The 14699-nt window shown below is 45.1% G+C and overlaps 1 protein-coding gene across 8 annotated transcripts in view; it reads left to right on the forward strand.

Moving 5' to 3' along the window:
* The window catches only part of MAP2K4 (mitogen-activated protein kinase kinase 4), a 132619-nt gene extending 126234 nt beyond the window's left edge, over positions 1–6385 (forward strand). For all 8 annotated transcript variants that reach the window (XM_082708444.1, XM_082708446.1, XM_082708445.1 and 5 more), the window contains 2 exons: positions 2497–2542; positions 3743–6385. In XM_082708444.1, the coding sequence (XP_082564570.1) occupies positions 2497–2542; positions 3743–3856 (160 nt within the window). In that variant the 3' untranslated portion in view covers positions 3857–6385. The remainder of the gene's footprint in view (positions 1–2496; positions 2543–3742) is intronic.
* The last annotated feature ends 8314 nt before the right edge of the window (positions 6386–14699 follow it).

Genomic DNA, 14699 nt, shown 5'->3' on the forward strand with positions numbered 1-14699 from the left:
CGGGGTCTGCAGGAGCAGGCTTTGCTTAGAAGTCGGGATCTGGGGAGTGAAAGACATGCTTGTATCAGTCACTGCCTGGGCCACAGCTACAGGCTACGTAGTGGCAGGGTCGTAGACAGCCAGGGTACTGGGTCTGTATGGGACTGCACAGACCCATGGTGGCACCATGTTCTAGGCTGGTGGCCCCGGATGTGTGAAACCGCTGTCTGTCTCTCTAGCTGCTGTTCATAGTACTTAGGTGCTTGGAGACTTGCTGAGCAGAGGTGTGGAGAAGCGTGCACACCCTGCAAACCACATTTCCAAAATACATAGAGTCTAATGCTAAGAAAAGCAACTAATAGAACACGAGTTTATGGTAAAGCAAGCTGAGTCTATGGAATAGTCTAAAATATAGTTCAAGGTAAAATCAGTGTATTTAGGGTGTCCAAGGAAATGAAGGCGTGGGTTCTGCTAAAACCGAGGAAGAAGAAAAACAGCGATGAAAGGAAGAGTTGGATATGAAAACTCATTAAATTTTAGAAATGAAAAAACACAGCTATTGTTACAAAGGAAAGCAGATTTGATGTACTCTAGACTGGAAACAATTGAGGACGGAATTGGGAACTTGGCAGAATAGGGCTGAGGGGTTTCCCGGCGTGACACAAATGACACTGTAGCAAAGAGCAGTCAAGCACCAGGGAGACTAGAGTGGGAACTTCTCACAAGTGTGTAGTGAAAATGACAAGATAATTCTGGAAGTGGAGACAGAATATTGGAGACAATCGTGAAAAGCATTTGAGAAGTGATCTAGGATGTGTTCTCAGACTGAAATTAAAGTCTCTACCATGTAGGATAGACCAAGGTGAATTTATACCTAATGCATTGAAGTAGGAGTACAGAACAATGATAAGGTATAAGTTAGCAGGAGGATAGAATGTCTGTGAGGGACTAATTAATTAGACAGCCACCAGCTCGTTATTAGCAACAGTATTTGCCAGAAAATGAGTCCTAGTTCTGGGGCATAGAGGAAACAGAATTGTTAGCCTTGTCCTACAGTTTTAGTTTTATACTCAGGCATTCAGTTATCATTCACAACATGGAGGAAATACAGATTTTTTTTTTTTTGAATAATGTCTTTTTAGAAAAGACGAAGAGTTTAGCATTCATAGATTTTTAGAAAAGATAGACTTGGCCAAGAAGGGCTATGAACCCAGCAGAAGGGGTTGCAGTTTGTCGCCTGGAAGCAGAGGACAGTGTGCGGGAAGCTGGTGGGGTGGAAGAGACCTTGCGACCAGCAGCTCGCGGGGCCAAGTTGGGCTGTAGCATGTTCTCAGCCAGGGCCTTCAAGGACCCCGGAGCAAGCCGTGCCGCTGGGTGGGCCCCCAACCTTGGCGTGACGTGGGTGAGGAGCTGCATTTCTCCACCCCTCTGTGGAGCTGTCTCTAGCTTAGGCTGCCCCAGGTGGCTCGGATGACTGTGTGCCACCAAGGTCACCCTGAGAGGCTGGTGGATGTGCATTCAGGAACTCTGTGTAGCTACGGGCTGTGCCGCGCAGAAGGTGCGGGTGTAGAACACAGCACTGGCTGTAGAAATTGGGGAACTGTGTTGCCAGTGGTAACTTTTCAAAAAAAGATTTCTTTATTTGAGAGAAAGAACAAGTGAGGGCGAGGGGTGGAGAGAGAAGCAGACTCTGCTGAGTGCAGAGCCTGAGACGGGGGTTGATCTCACGACCCTGAGATCGTGGCCTGAACCAAAACCAAAGAGCTGGACACTTAACAGACTGAGCCACCCAGGTGCCCCTGGTTACCTTTTGATAGTAAAAAAAGTTGAATATAATAGGTTGGAGGAGAGCCGTGGCGAAGATATGGTCCAGGACAAATCTGGAAAATAGAAACTACATGAAGATGCTTCTGGTCACGTTAAGTTAGACAAGGTAGGATTCAAGGGGAGGATATCACCAGGGCAGGGGTTCAACATAGCAGTGTGGTCCTTAGTGAGGTAGTGATGCTGTCAACTTTTGGACCAGAGAACACGGATTGAGATACAGAATGCAAAAATTTTTTAAATCTGAGGGTAAATTGATAAAATTTACATATAGTTTAGTTCCCAGACACTGGTTTCTCTTTGGTTGTGTCTGTAAATACTCGTGTGTATATTTAGAAAGCACGTGCACACATGCACACACGCACATTTTATACGTACACATTCATATAGTTAACTGCGCAGTACTCTGCCATGCGGCTGTGCCATAATTTATCCGATTTTCAGTAGTTAACCTTGTTTCCAGTTTTTCACTAATGCTTCTACACTGAATATCCTTGGGATAAATCCTTAGGCTATACCTTGTCTAATTTCTTGTTTGTTTGTTTTTTTTATGTTGGGTGGGTTGTCCTTGTTGTTACTCTTATATCTGAAGGAAAAAACTGCTTGATTCTTTGTCATATTTCATTTGTGAAAAGAAAAATACTTGGGTAACTGTGTCTCCATTTTATTAATGTTCTTTTTGTGTTATTTTAGCCTTACAAAGGATGAATCCAAAAGGCCAAAGTATAAAGAACTTCTGGTGAGTATGAGACTTGGGGAATTTTGTTTGTTTGATATTCTATATTTTGTTTTTGTTTTTACTTTTGGGAATTTTAGATATTTCCTCACTGTGAATTCTGTTAGCATGCTGGTTTGCTAAGCAAGTAATGGTCCTCTCCATCCTAGACAAACAGCTTGATCTAATGAGTAATTAAAAAAAAATGTTTGAAATAGATATTTGGAAGGAGCAAATTGAAAGTTATAATTTTCCTACCAATTTACTATCTGGATTCTCATGGAAATTTTCAGAAAATTTTGACCTTGACGGGTCATAAAAATTACCCTGAAGAATTGTAACACTCACTTTAAAGGAGCCACCTTCCACCACATGGTCTAGGTATGGGTAACACACCCATAAGACTTTCTTGTGCTTCTGCCATCATGAAATGCTCTCCTGCAAATTTATGTCACCTAGCAAATTCCCGTCTCTTTGACAGTCCACCCTTCCTCAGGACATGGGTGTCCTAAGCCATCCTGGATGTGGCATCGGTCTCGGCAGTGAAGAAAATATTGATCTAATGACCTGGGGATCTTTGAAGGAAAGACCTGAGTGTCTAGCTGTCCCGGATGTTAGGTCCAGCCTGTGGTCAGCACTAGCAAGGACTGTAAAGATATGCAGTCCGCAAGCTCAGAGAAGCCATGATTGAAGAGTACTGACGGAGAGGGCATGTGAGGGGGGGCTTTAGTGACCCAGAATTGGGGCAAGGGGCTTTGCAGGGGACAGGGCAGAAGCCCCTAGAATGCGATCCTGGGATGCATCTGAGGCCCTGGCCGAGTCTTTTCTCTAAGATCCTTCTGCTGCACGTGGGCAGATGGGAGGGGAGGTTGAGGTCTGTGTCCCATGTCCCAAGAGGATTGGCGACGGAATCCGTGCAGCTCTTCTTGGCTCTCAGATGGCGGCAGAGGCCCCACTCTGCTCTCTGTCTCGACAGATAGGCCCCGTGGCAGAGATTAGCTTCCCGACTTCACTGACCAGGTGGCCCTTCCAGATCAGGCTTGCCCACACCCAGCCCCACGTCTCCATGAAGCACTCGCCTCTCTGTGCCAGTGCCACGAAACTGTGCAGCCACACGTGTTGGGAGCCCCCGGTTCTGTGCCACGGTGCAGTTGGGAGCAGCTCAGTGTGGGCTCTGACACAGACTTTGATGTTTTTCCTTTTCTCTGTCCAATTCTCTTGCAGAAACATCCCTTTATTTTGATGTATGAAGAACGTACCGTCGAGGTAGCCTGCTATGTTTGTAAGATCCTGGATCAGATGCCAGCGACTCCCAGCTCTCCTATGTATGTCGACTGATCTCGCTGCTGCGTCAGATTTGAGAAAAAAAGGGCTGAGAGGAAGCAAGACGTAAAGAATTTTCATCCCGTATCACAGTGTTTTTACTGCTCGCCCAGACACCATGTGCAATAAGATTGGTGTTCGTTTCCATCCTGTCTGTATACTCCCGTCACCTAGGACACACATCCCCGTGATACCTGATTGATCACAGTGTTAGTGCTGGTCAGAGAGACCGCGTCCTGTTCTTTTGTGATGAATTTACTCATGAAATGTGGAAGTCAGTACGATCAATTTGCTGAGTGTGATTAGATCACCTCTTAAATTCACTTCTAGACTCAAAACTGAAGACGCAGCTACTGGAGTGGTGTTTTGTCGGACTTCCAGATGCCGGAAGAATGCAGTGATGGACGTACGATGTCTGAACAGAGACTCGGGCTTGAGTGAGGAGAGCTGGTGCAGCCCATGAGACCCACGGCCTTCCGGAGCTGGGAGACAAGGGAGGAATTTACTTTCTTCACCAAGTGCAATAGATTTACTGATTTGATATTCTGTTGCTTTACCGTCACAGTCGGTGTTCGGGGATCGATGTGCTCAGCCAAATTTCCTGTTTGAAATATCACATTAAATTAGAATGAATTTATCTTTACCAAAAACCATGTTGCGTTCAAAGAGGTGGACACGGAAATATTGAGACGGGACAGAATGTGTTCTTTTCTCCTTTACCGGTCCTTCTGCTCTTCGTCGGGAAGACTCAGGAGTCTGCCACTTTGTCAGAGAAGGTGCTGATCCCAAGAATCTTCATTCTCAAATTCGGTGTGCTGCCAACTTGATGTTCCATCTGCCACAAACCACCCGGACTGAAACAAGAAAAACGTACTGAGGGCAAAGAGTACAGATGTTTCCATGCCGAGCATCTGACCCAGAACGACTTGTAGCAGCTCTGGGTTCCCCTCGGTCCCGCGCCTGAGACTTCAGCTGTCACAGCTCACGCACAGGGAGAAGCAGCTAGAAGCGATGTGCCTTGACTGATAATGTAGAGAGTGCTTGTAGGGCAGCACAAGACCAAACCTCAACCTTCTGCTCTCACTGGCCCAGATCTTCGGTTTCAGAATCCCCCTCCCTTCCCGTCTGGTCTGTTGCCGCTCTGTGACTTTTGCTTAATCCAATATTTTGCCTTTTTTTCCCCATCCTATAGCAAAAACCTTTTTAATTTCCAGGGATGTTTAGCGCCCAGTCCCTCCCATGCTGTAACGTTTAAAAGGCTGAGAAACATAGGGCCTCGCTGATGTGGCGGGTGGTGAAGAAGCGTCTTCCGGAGACACGTCGGACCAGACGAGGGTCCCTTACAGAAGCTCATCGCCGGCGAGAGTCTCTGGCAGATTATTGTTATTTTTTGGAATTGGAATTCTATTGAAAAAACCAAACCAACCCAAACCCCCAAACCGCCCCAGAGTAGTTGTGAGGCCACTGAGGTCTGCCCCCTGATGTTCTGCTCCATCACCACTCTTTAGCCGGGTGGCCCCTCTGGTGTCACAGTGGCCTCGCTGGTCCCGAGCGTGCGGCTCTGTGTGGCAGTGAAGCGGCTCCGTGAGCAGTTCAAGCGCACGGGAGAGGGCAGCCGCGGCCGAGAGCAGCGGTGTCGTCGGAAGCAGGTGTGGCCGGTGGTTCCGAGGGGGAGCCCCCTCCCAGGGCGATCGTCCAAAGGCTGTAAAACAGTCGAGGGAGGACGGTGCTGTGTCACGTGACATCCCCGTAAATCTCCAAGTTTCAGAAATGAATTATCGCTTCGGTCCACTTCCCTAGTTTCCCCCAACCCCAGCCTCCTAAACCTTCGACCCCCCAGTGTCCTGAAAGGAAGCGTTGTTGTGCGTCTTCCTTCAACCACACCAAGCCATCGTCCTCCGTTGCTCCCGGGGACTCAAGAGGAAATCTGTTGCTCTGCTGTCCACTTCCCGTCTGGCTCCACGTAGGGTCACTTTGCCATCGGACACGTGGGGGATAAAAGCATTCTGACTGTCCAGGAGCTTCATCTGACCGTTCTCTTGTGTGGATGACCACATCAAAAGGCAATTTTAGTGTATTAATCATAGATTATTATAAACTATAAACTTAAGGGCAAGGAGTTTATTACAATGTATCTTTATTAAAACAAAAGGGTGTATAGTGTTCACAAACTGTGAAAATAGTGTAAGAACTGTACATTGTGAGCTCTGGTTATTTTTCTCTTGTACCATAGAAAAATGTATAAAAATTATCAAAAAGCTAATGTGCAGGGATATTGCCTTATTTGTCTGTACAAATGGAACTCAGTAACATACCTGCTTCTTGGAGCTTGGGAATATTTTATCCTGTATTCTTGTTTGAACCCTCCTCTATTTAAGATATATACATGGAATCGAAGTGTTTATGTAATAGTTCTATCCTTTTGCCTGCAGGTCAGTTGTAATAAATCTAGGATATGATGATGACTTTGTAATTTGATTTCCTGAAGTCAGACCCTGAGAGGGGAAAATCAAGTAAATTCCATTAAATTATCTGTGCATTTCACGTTGGGAGAAATCCTCTTCGTCTGGAAGCGTCTACGGCTCCCTTGTTTTCCTCCTCCCCTCTGGGCGGTTGCTGTGGTTCTTAGCTTGCTCATCTTGAGACCACAGGTGTATCCCTGAGGCACCGGCTTTGCCCTCTGTCCAAGGAGGTGGGATACGGTCTCTTCTTCCAGGTTGTTCCTTTGTCAGTTGCCCTAACCCGCCCTGGCTTTCTCGAGGCTAGAGGAGACGGGTGCTGCTCTTCAACCTGTGACATGCTGGAGATACACAGCCCGTAGGAGCCCAGGCTGCCTTGCCAGCTGCCTGTTTGCCAGCCCTGCGTTCTGCTCCTGGTGCTGTGGCTGCCGGCTGGGCACGAGACGGCCGCTCCGCCTGCAGTCCCCAATGCCCCAGAGAGAGGGGGGAGGAGGAGAAGGAGAATTCTGGGTCAGAGACCTGTGGAGGTCAGACCCAGGAGGTGGACGGGTGGGAAGACAGATGGAGCTGAGCAAGAAGCCACAGAGGCCGGAAGCTGTGGGAGACAAGGGCTTCGAAGCGCCAGCGCTGAATTTGTCTGTTACGCTACCACCTCCCATTACTGACCAGCCCCTGAGTCATTGCCCACGTGCGGTTCGGCACCTTCCCCTTTTCCTATGCCTGTTTCTAACCTGATCTGAGATGCAGAACCAGCTGTGGTAAGTACCCAGCGTTCTCCGAGGAATGGCTGTCAGATACCCTGATCCCAGCTCCATCTCAGCTACTAAGGGAAGGGATGGCCCGCGGCACCCAACCCCAGCTGAGCAAGACGATGTCATGAGAACTAGGTAGACTGTGCTTCAGGCTTCGTGGGACTCTGCGTGGACTGTTCCTCTCCGTTGATCCTGTCTATAGCCTCCCCAAGTCAGGTGGCAGTGTCCCGTTTTAGGTACAAGAGAAGAAACAGGGTTGGGAGAAGGCAGCTTCTGACTCTGAGAACAGTAGGGAGGGGAGGGGAGATTCAAATCCAAGTCTGCAACATGTACTGTAGGAAACGCTGCACCATGGAGTCCAGTGGAGTTGAGAAGTAGACGAGTCCCCAGCTACAGCTGCACATCCATCCTGACCAAGACCGCCTTTGTTGTCTCCGGGATGAGTCAACATCAGAGGCTCTGGGGGCCCCAGTGGGGCTCAGTGGCAGCTGTGAGGAAGGAGGAACCTCCTACCTCGGAACTAAGCAGAGAAGCTCTAAATCCGACTGAATTCTCAGGCACAGCCCACCTAAGAATTCAGGATAGAGGCCGTGAGTCTCCATGAGCATGATGACCTTACGTGGCAGTCAGTGATGAGGGGGATTCTGCAGGAGAAGAACTTAAGCTGGTTTTGAGTGCGTATTAAAGTGCTTTCTCACTTCCTCGTTCCATCCATCTGTCTCAGCTGCAGGAAGACAGATGTAGGACACAGAAAGTCTCAAAAGTGGCTTGGAGCTCTGGCCACCCTGTCTTGGGGGTCTGAGGCAGTTTGTGTCTCCTGCTCTTGGCCAGGTCTGGAGTGCACCAGCCATACCTAGAACCTCTGTGTCTTACTTGGGAGGTGAGGGGTGGAGACCCTAAAACCTATTGGTCTTGCTTGTTAACTCCTTTAATTAGCTCACAAAGTGGTTTGAGGGAAAATCAATAGCACTAGTGACTCTCTTAGAATACACTCCAAGAAACAGATGTCACGGAACATTGGCACGAGACTACGCGTAGAAGGAGTACCATCAGGTGAACCATCAGCCTCCGCACATCTTCTAAACCGATTTATTTCTTTCAGATAAACGGGCATCCAGGAATTCCTTCCGATAAATGAATATCCAGGGATTCTCAGCTCAAACCTTGAAATCATTATAAGGTAATGCAGTTTCTGCGTTAGCATTTTTATTTCATTTTTCGGAGGACCTGCCGAAGCGTATCATCCTCCTTAACGATAGGACGCGACCCTGCTGGCTAAAACTGTCAATCTGCGTAGCACAGTATGAAGTCACAATTGAGTCATGAGATTATAGAAAGAATCAACTTTCTATGTGCATTTGAAATTTCTGTCTCTGGACGTTTTGCAGAAGAACTCACAGTGGGACTTCTAGGTTTTCCTGGCTCTTCTGATCAGATGTTCAAGAAGCTTGGTAGTTTCTGGAAGTCAATGCACTGATAGTCAAACCATCTGAGACTCTTGATGCTTTGCCCTGAGTCTTCTCCCGAAACTGTGTTTCCGGTTTGACAATGTAACAAACTAGATGTGTTTATAAAATGGCTAGGGTTGTTTCTTTGTTTTTTTGAAACCAAGATTTGTTACATGCACCGGATTCCTACCCGTTTTTATAAACTCTGCATTAGTTTCATCCCTGGAGCCATTGATGAGAACATTCTTCATGTCTTCAGAAAAATGATTTTAAACGTATTCGTTAGAAGCATTTTCACACAGTCATCCCTGCTCCCTTTTAATCCTAAATGGCATTTCCCAGCTTCATTTCTTGACTTGCGAGATCGCATCCCCGCACCCGTTTGCCCGTTTCTATAATGTGAATCCATTTCAAAGCATGGAGCGTAGTTTCATGGGAGGGCAGAAAAGGCATCAGGACATGTTAGAATCAGCTTCCATTCCTGAATATGTCCACTTGCAGTTAGGAACTGAGTCCCTTAGGTTAGATCCCTCACTTTCCCGTAGTTCTTTGTTTCTAGTCTGGCTGATGTGACACACTCCTTTCTCACCACGAATTTCCTCCTGCTCCCTGATCTTCCTCACCCTCCTCAGCCCCTCCATCTTTCCCCACTACCACCTTTCATCTTTCTAAAGTGCTGATGGAATTGCATCATTCTTCTGTTTACAATTCTTTAATAAGTCCTGGGGATAGGCAAGATGAAGGCCAGGTATTTATGTTTCTAGATACATAGTTTTATTTAATCCTGAACACATGGGTAGGCACTCCTCTCTCCAGGATAAAGTGGGCTCACTGTGATCGGCAACCGATCCTAGTAAGTAGGACTAGTAACCTGTGCACCGTCACAGTGCCAGCGAGGAGTCTGGAAGGGTCAGGGGTAGCATGAGTCTGAAAAGGTGGACAGGGTCTTAATCATACCTGAAATTACATATCACGGCAAGGATGAACATTTTCTCCTCTGTGCTAGAGAACTGTATGGGATAGTAAGTGACAAAATGGTCTGGCCTGGCTGTACTTTAGAAAAAACCATTTCAGTGACCATGTAGGCTGGAAATGGGGAGATTTGATGGCCAACTAAGAAACTTGCAATATCAGGGCGCCTGGGTGGCTCAGTTGGTTAAGCATCTGCCTCTTGCTCTCAGCTCAGGTCCTGATCTCAGGATCATGAGTTCAAGACCTGCATTGGGCTCCAACTGGGCATGCAGCCTACATTAAAAAAAACAGGGGTGGGGGGGGAGGAAGGAAGGGGCTTGCAATATTCTAGGCAAAAGTTGGGGGAGGTAAAGTAGTGGGAATGGAGAAGAGAGGATTTAAGAGAAAACGTAGGACGTGGAATTAGCTCCATGAGCTCCTGATAATGTGCAGGGTAAAGAACGAGGTCGGGGAGCCTGAACCGATGTTGTTTTCTGGATAGATGATGCTTTACAGAGCTGTTGTGCCCCGTTCAGCCTTTCACGGTTCGCCAAGCCTGCGATCTGCTCTTCAAAGCCTTCCCGTTGTCTAAGCCCATTCCTTCTGTCTGGAACTCTTCTTTCCCCTTGACTTGAGGGCATCTCATCATTCCTTAAGACCTGAGTTAAATAGCTCTACCTCTGGGAGGACTTCCCAATTCTGTTCTGAGCTCAAACTACCCCTTCCTTCCTTCCTCCCTCCCTTCTTTCCTTCCTTCTTTTGTCCTTATCTCCGTGCAGCATTAGTCTTGCACGGTGATGGTTATCTCCTGCCTTCCTTGGCTGTGAGTTATCTGAAGTCAGTCTCAGCCATCCTGTGACCCAGTGATAGGGTCATCGTGAGCATCATATGGAGATAGGGCTCTTCCGTGAAGAAGGCCATATATACTCTTGATATTCTCCCCCTTGTTGAAGATCACACTTCATTCTTTTGAGCCTCAATGATTTCTTTCCCCAGAACAACGCAAAATGAATTGGATTTCTTTATCCGTGGCATGTTTCCGCTGAAAACAAAGAGGCGGATAAGGATTTAGCTGCCCAGACAGTCAACAGTAAGCAGAGTTTAGGCATTAAAGAGAAGCCAGGCAGCTGTTACTAGGAAGTACCAGGGGCTTTAGTCTCTGATGGCATGCCCCAGTAAGACGCCGTTAATGGTGTTCCTGGGGAATGTGTTCACGTGGGGATCACGCTACCTTGCTTTTCTAATACTCATCCACCTTGAAACCACTCTTTAATCACTAGGATAAACACAGCTTGCTTGTGTTTAAGATTCTCGCTTCCATAATCTTGAGTGATATGGGCCTATATATTCCTTTCTTATAAGACTTCTTTTTTTTTCTTTTTTTCCTTTTTAAAAAATCAGGGTATGTTTGCCTTGGAGGAAGAATTGGAATTTTTCCTTTTTCTCTTGTCTGGAAGAGATCACCCCGATTTTGTACCTGAAATTGGGATAATGTATTCCTTGAAAGCTGTTTAGTACTTTGCCTATAAAGCTGTCTTGGCTGTTTTCTTTGTGAGAAGATTTTTTTTTTTTAAGTTTTTATTTGATAGAGAGAGTGATCACAAGCAGGCAGAGAGGCAGGTAGAGAGAGGGGGGGAAACAGGCTCCCTGCTGAGCAGAGAGCTCCATATGGGGCTTGATCCCAGGACTCTGAGATCATGACCTGAGCTGAAGGCAGAGGCTTAACCCACTGAGCCCTCCAGGTGCCCCTGTGAGAGGATTTTAAATCACTGTATCAATTTCTTTAGAGGATGATTTCTGAGAATTCTTTTTGTATCAGTTCCTGGAAGTTGATTTTCCTATGCTATCTATATTATTACATTTGTTGGCATGTGCTTATCATTACTCTTCTTTTATTTCCATTTTTTCTTTTTATTTTCTTTTTATATTTTAAGCAGGCTCCATGCTAGGCATGGAGCCTGACCTGGGGCTCAATCTCACAACCCTGAGATCATGACCTGAGCCAAAATCAAGAGTCGGACGCTTAACCGAGTGAGCCACCCAGGCGCCCCTCTGCTCTTACTTCTAATACCTCTTATTTTCTACTCCTTCCTTTAGGTTTTTAATGTTATTTCTCTCACTTCTTAACATGGACAGCAGACTCAATGATTCTGAGACTTTATTCTTTTTAAAGAAATTAACATATAATATATTATTTGTCCCAGAGTTATAGGTCTGTGAATCATCAGGCTTACACATTTCACAGCACTCACCATAGCACATAACCTCCCCAATGTCCATTACCCAGCCACCCTATCCACCCCCCACCCCAGAAACCCTCAGTTTATTTCATGAGATTAAGAGTTTCTTATGGCTTGTCTCCCCTGATCTCATCTTGTTTCATTTTTTCCCTCCCTACCCCCCAGGACCCCCGCCCTGCCTCTCAAATTCCTCATATCAGAGAGATCATATGGTAATTGTCTTTCTCTGATTGACTTATTTCGCTCAGCATAATACCCTCTAGTTTCATCCACGATGTTGTAGATAGCAAGATTTTGTTTCTTTTGATGGCTGCATAGTATTCCATTATATATACACACACCACATCTTCTTGATCCATTCATCTGTTGATGGACATCTAGGTTCTTTCCATAGTTTGGCTATTGTAGACATTGCTGCTATAAACATTCAGGTGCACGTGCCCCTTCAGATCACTACATTTGTATCTTTAGGGTAAATACCCAGTAGTGCGATTCCTGGGTTGTAGGGTAGCTCTATTTTAAACTTTTTGAGGAACCTCCATACTGTTTTCCAGAGTGGCTGTACCAGCTTGCATTCCCACCAAAGGAGGGCTCCCCTTTCTCCACAGTCTTGCCAACATCTTTCGTTTCCTGACTTGTTAATTTTAGCCATTCTGACTGGTGTGAGGTGGTATCTCATTGTGGTTTTGGTTTTTATTTCCCTGATGCCAAGTGATGTGGAGTACTTTTTCATGTGTTTGTTGGCCATTTGAATGTCTTTGTAGAAATGTCTGTTCATGTCTTCTGCCTATTTCTTGATTGGATTATTTGTTTTCTGGGTGTTGAGTTTGATAAGATCTTTATAGATTTTGGATACTAGCCCTTTATCTGATATGTCATTTGTGAATATCTTCTCCCATTCTGTCAGTTGTCTTTTGGTTTTGTCGACTGTTTCCTTTGCTGTACAAAACCTTTTGATCTTGATGAAGTTCCAAAAGTTCATTTTTGCCCTTGCTTCCCTTGCCTTTGGCGATGTTTCTAGGAAGAAGTTGCTGTGGCTGAGGTTGAAGAGGTTGCTGCCTGTGTTGTCCTCAAGGATTTTGATGGATTCCTTTCTCACATTGAGGCCTTTCACCCATTTTGAGTCTATTTTTGTGTGTGGTGTAAGGAAATGGTCCAGTTTCATTCTTCTGCATGTGGCTGTATAATTTTCCCAACACTGTTTGTTGAAGAGACTTTTTTTCCATTGGACATTCTTTCCACTTTGTCAAAGATTAGTTGACCATAGACTTGAGGGTCCATTCCTGGGCTCCCCATTCTGTTCCATTGATCTATGTGTCTGTTTTTGTGCCAGTACCATACTGTCTAGAATTGTGATGCCACCAACTTTAGGTTTCTTTTTCAACATTCCTCTTGCTATTTGGGGTCTTCTTTGGTTTCATATAAATTTTAGGATTATTTGTTCCATTTCTTTGAAAAAAAAATGAAGGCATTTTGATAGGGATTCCTTTAAATGTGTAGATTACTTTAGGTAGCATGGACATTTTCACAATATTTGTTCTAATCCATGAGCATGGAACGTTTTTCCATTTCTTTGTGTCTTCCTCAATTTCTTTCATGAGTACGTTATAGTTTTCTGAGTATAGATTCTTTGCCTCTTTGTTTAGGTTTATTCCTAGGTATCATATGATTTGGGGTGCAATTGTAAATGCGACTGTCTCCTTAATTTCTCTTTCTTCTGTCTTATTGTTGGTGTATTGAAATGCAACCAATTTCTGTGCATTGATTTTATATCCTGACACTTTACTAAATTCCTGTATGAGTTTTAGCAGTTTTGGAGTACAGTTTTGGGTTTTCCACATAAAGTTCATATCATCTGCAAAGAGTGAGAGTTTGACTTCTTCTTTGCCAATTTGGATGTCTTTTATTTCTTTTTGTTGTCTGATTGCTGAGGCCAGGAGTTCTAGTACTATGTTGAATAGCAGTGGTGATAGTGGACATCCCTGCTGTGTTCCTGACCCTAAGGGGAAAGCTCTCATTTTTTTTCCCATTCAGGATGATATTCGCTGTGGGTTTTTCATAGATGGCTTTGATGATATTGAGGTGTGTACCCTCTATCCCTACACTTTTAAGAGTTTTGATCAAGAAAGGATGCTGTACTTTGTCAAATGCTTTTTTAGCATCTACTGAGAGTATCATAGGGTTCTCGTTCTTTCTTTTATTAATGTATTGTATCACATTGGTAGATTTGCAGATGTTGGACCAACCTTGCAGCCCTGGAATAAATCTCGCTTGGTCCTGGTGAATAATCCTTTTAATGTACTGTTGGATCCTATTGGCTAGTATCTTGGTGAGAATTTATGCATCTGTGTTCATCAAAGATATTGGTCTGTAATTCTCCATTTTGATGGGGGTCTTTGTCCAGTTTTGGGATCAAGGTAATAATGCAGGCCTCATAAAATGAGTTTGGAAGTTTTCCTTCCATTTCTCTTTTTTGGAACAGTTTCAGGAGACTAGGTATGAATTCTTCTTTAAATGTTTGGTAAAAGTCCCCTGGGAAGTCCTGGGCTCTTGTTTGTTGGGAGATTTTTGATGACTGCTTTAATCTCCTTACTGGTTATGGGTCCGTTCAGGTTTTCTGTTCCTCCTAGTACAATTTTGGTAGTTTTTATGTCTCTAGGAATGCATCAATTTCTTCCAGATTGTCAAATTTGCTTGTGTATAGTTGCTCATAGTTATTATAGTTGTTTGTATTTCTTTGGTGTTGGTTGTAATCTCTCCTCTTTCATTCATGATTTTATTTATTTGGGTCCTTTCTCTTTTCTTTTTGATAAGTCTGGCCAGGGGTTTATCAATCTTATTAATTCGTTCAAAGAACCAGCACCTAGTTCCGTTGATCTATTCTACTGTTGTTGTTGTTGTTTTTTAAAAGATTTTAATTATTTATTTTACAGACAGAGATCACAAGTAGGCAGAGAGGCAGGCGTGGCAGGGGGTGAGAAGCAGGCTGCCCGCCGAGCAGAGAGCCC

The sequence above is a fragment of the Mustela nivalis genome (genome assembly GCF_964662115.1).
Source record: "Mustela nivalis genome assembly, chromosome: 17".
NCBI lineage: Eukaryota > Metazoa > Chordata > Mammalia > Carnivora > Mustelidae > Mustela > Mustela nivalis.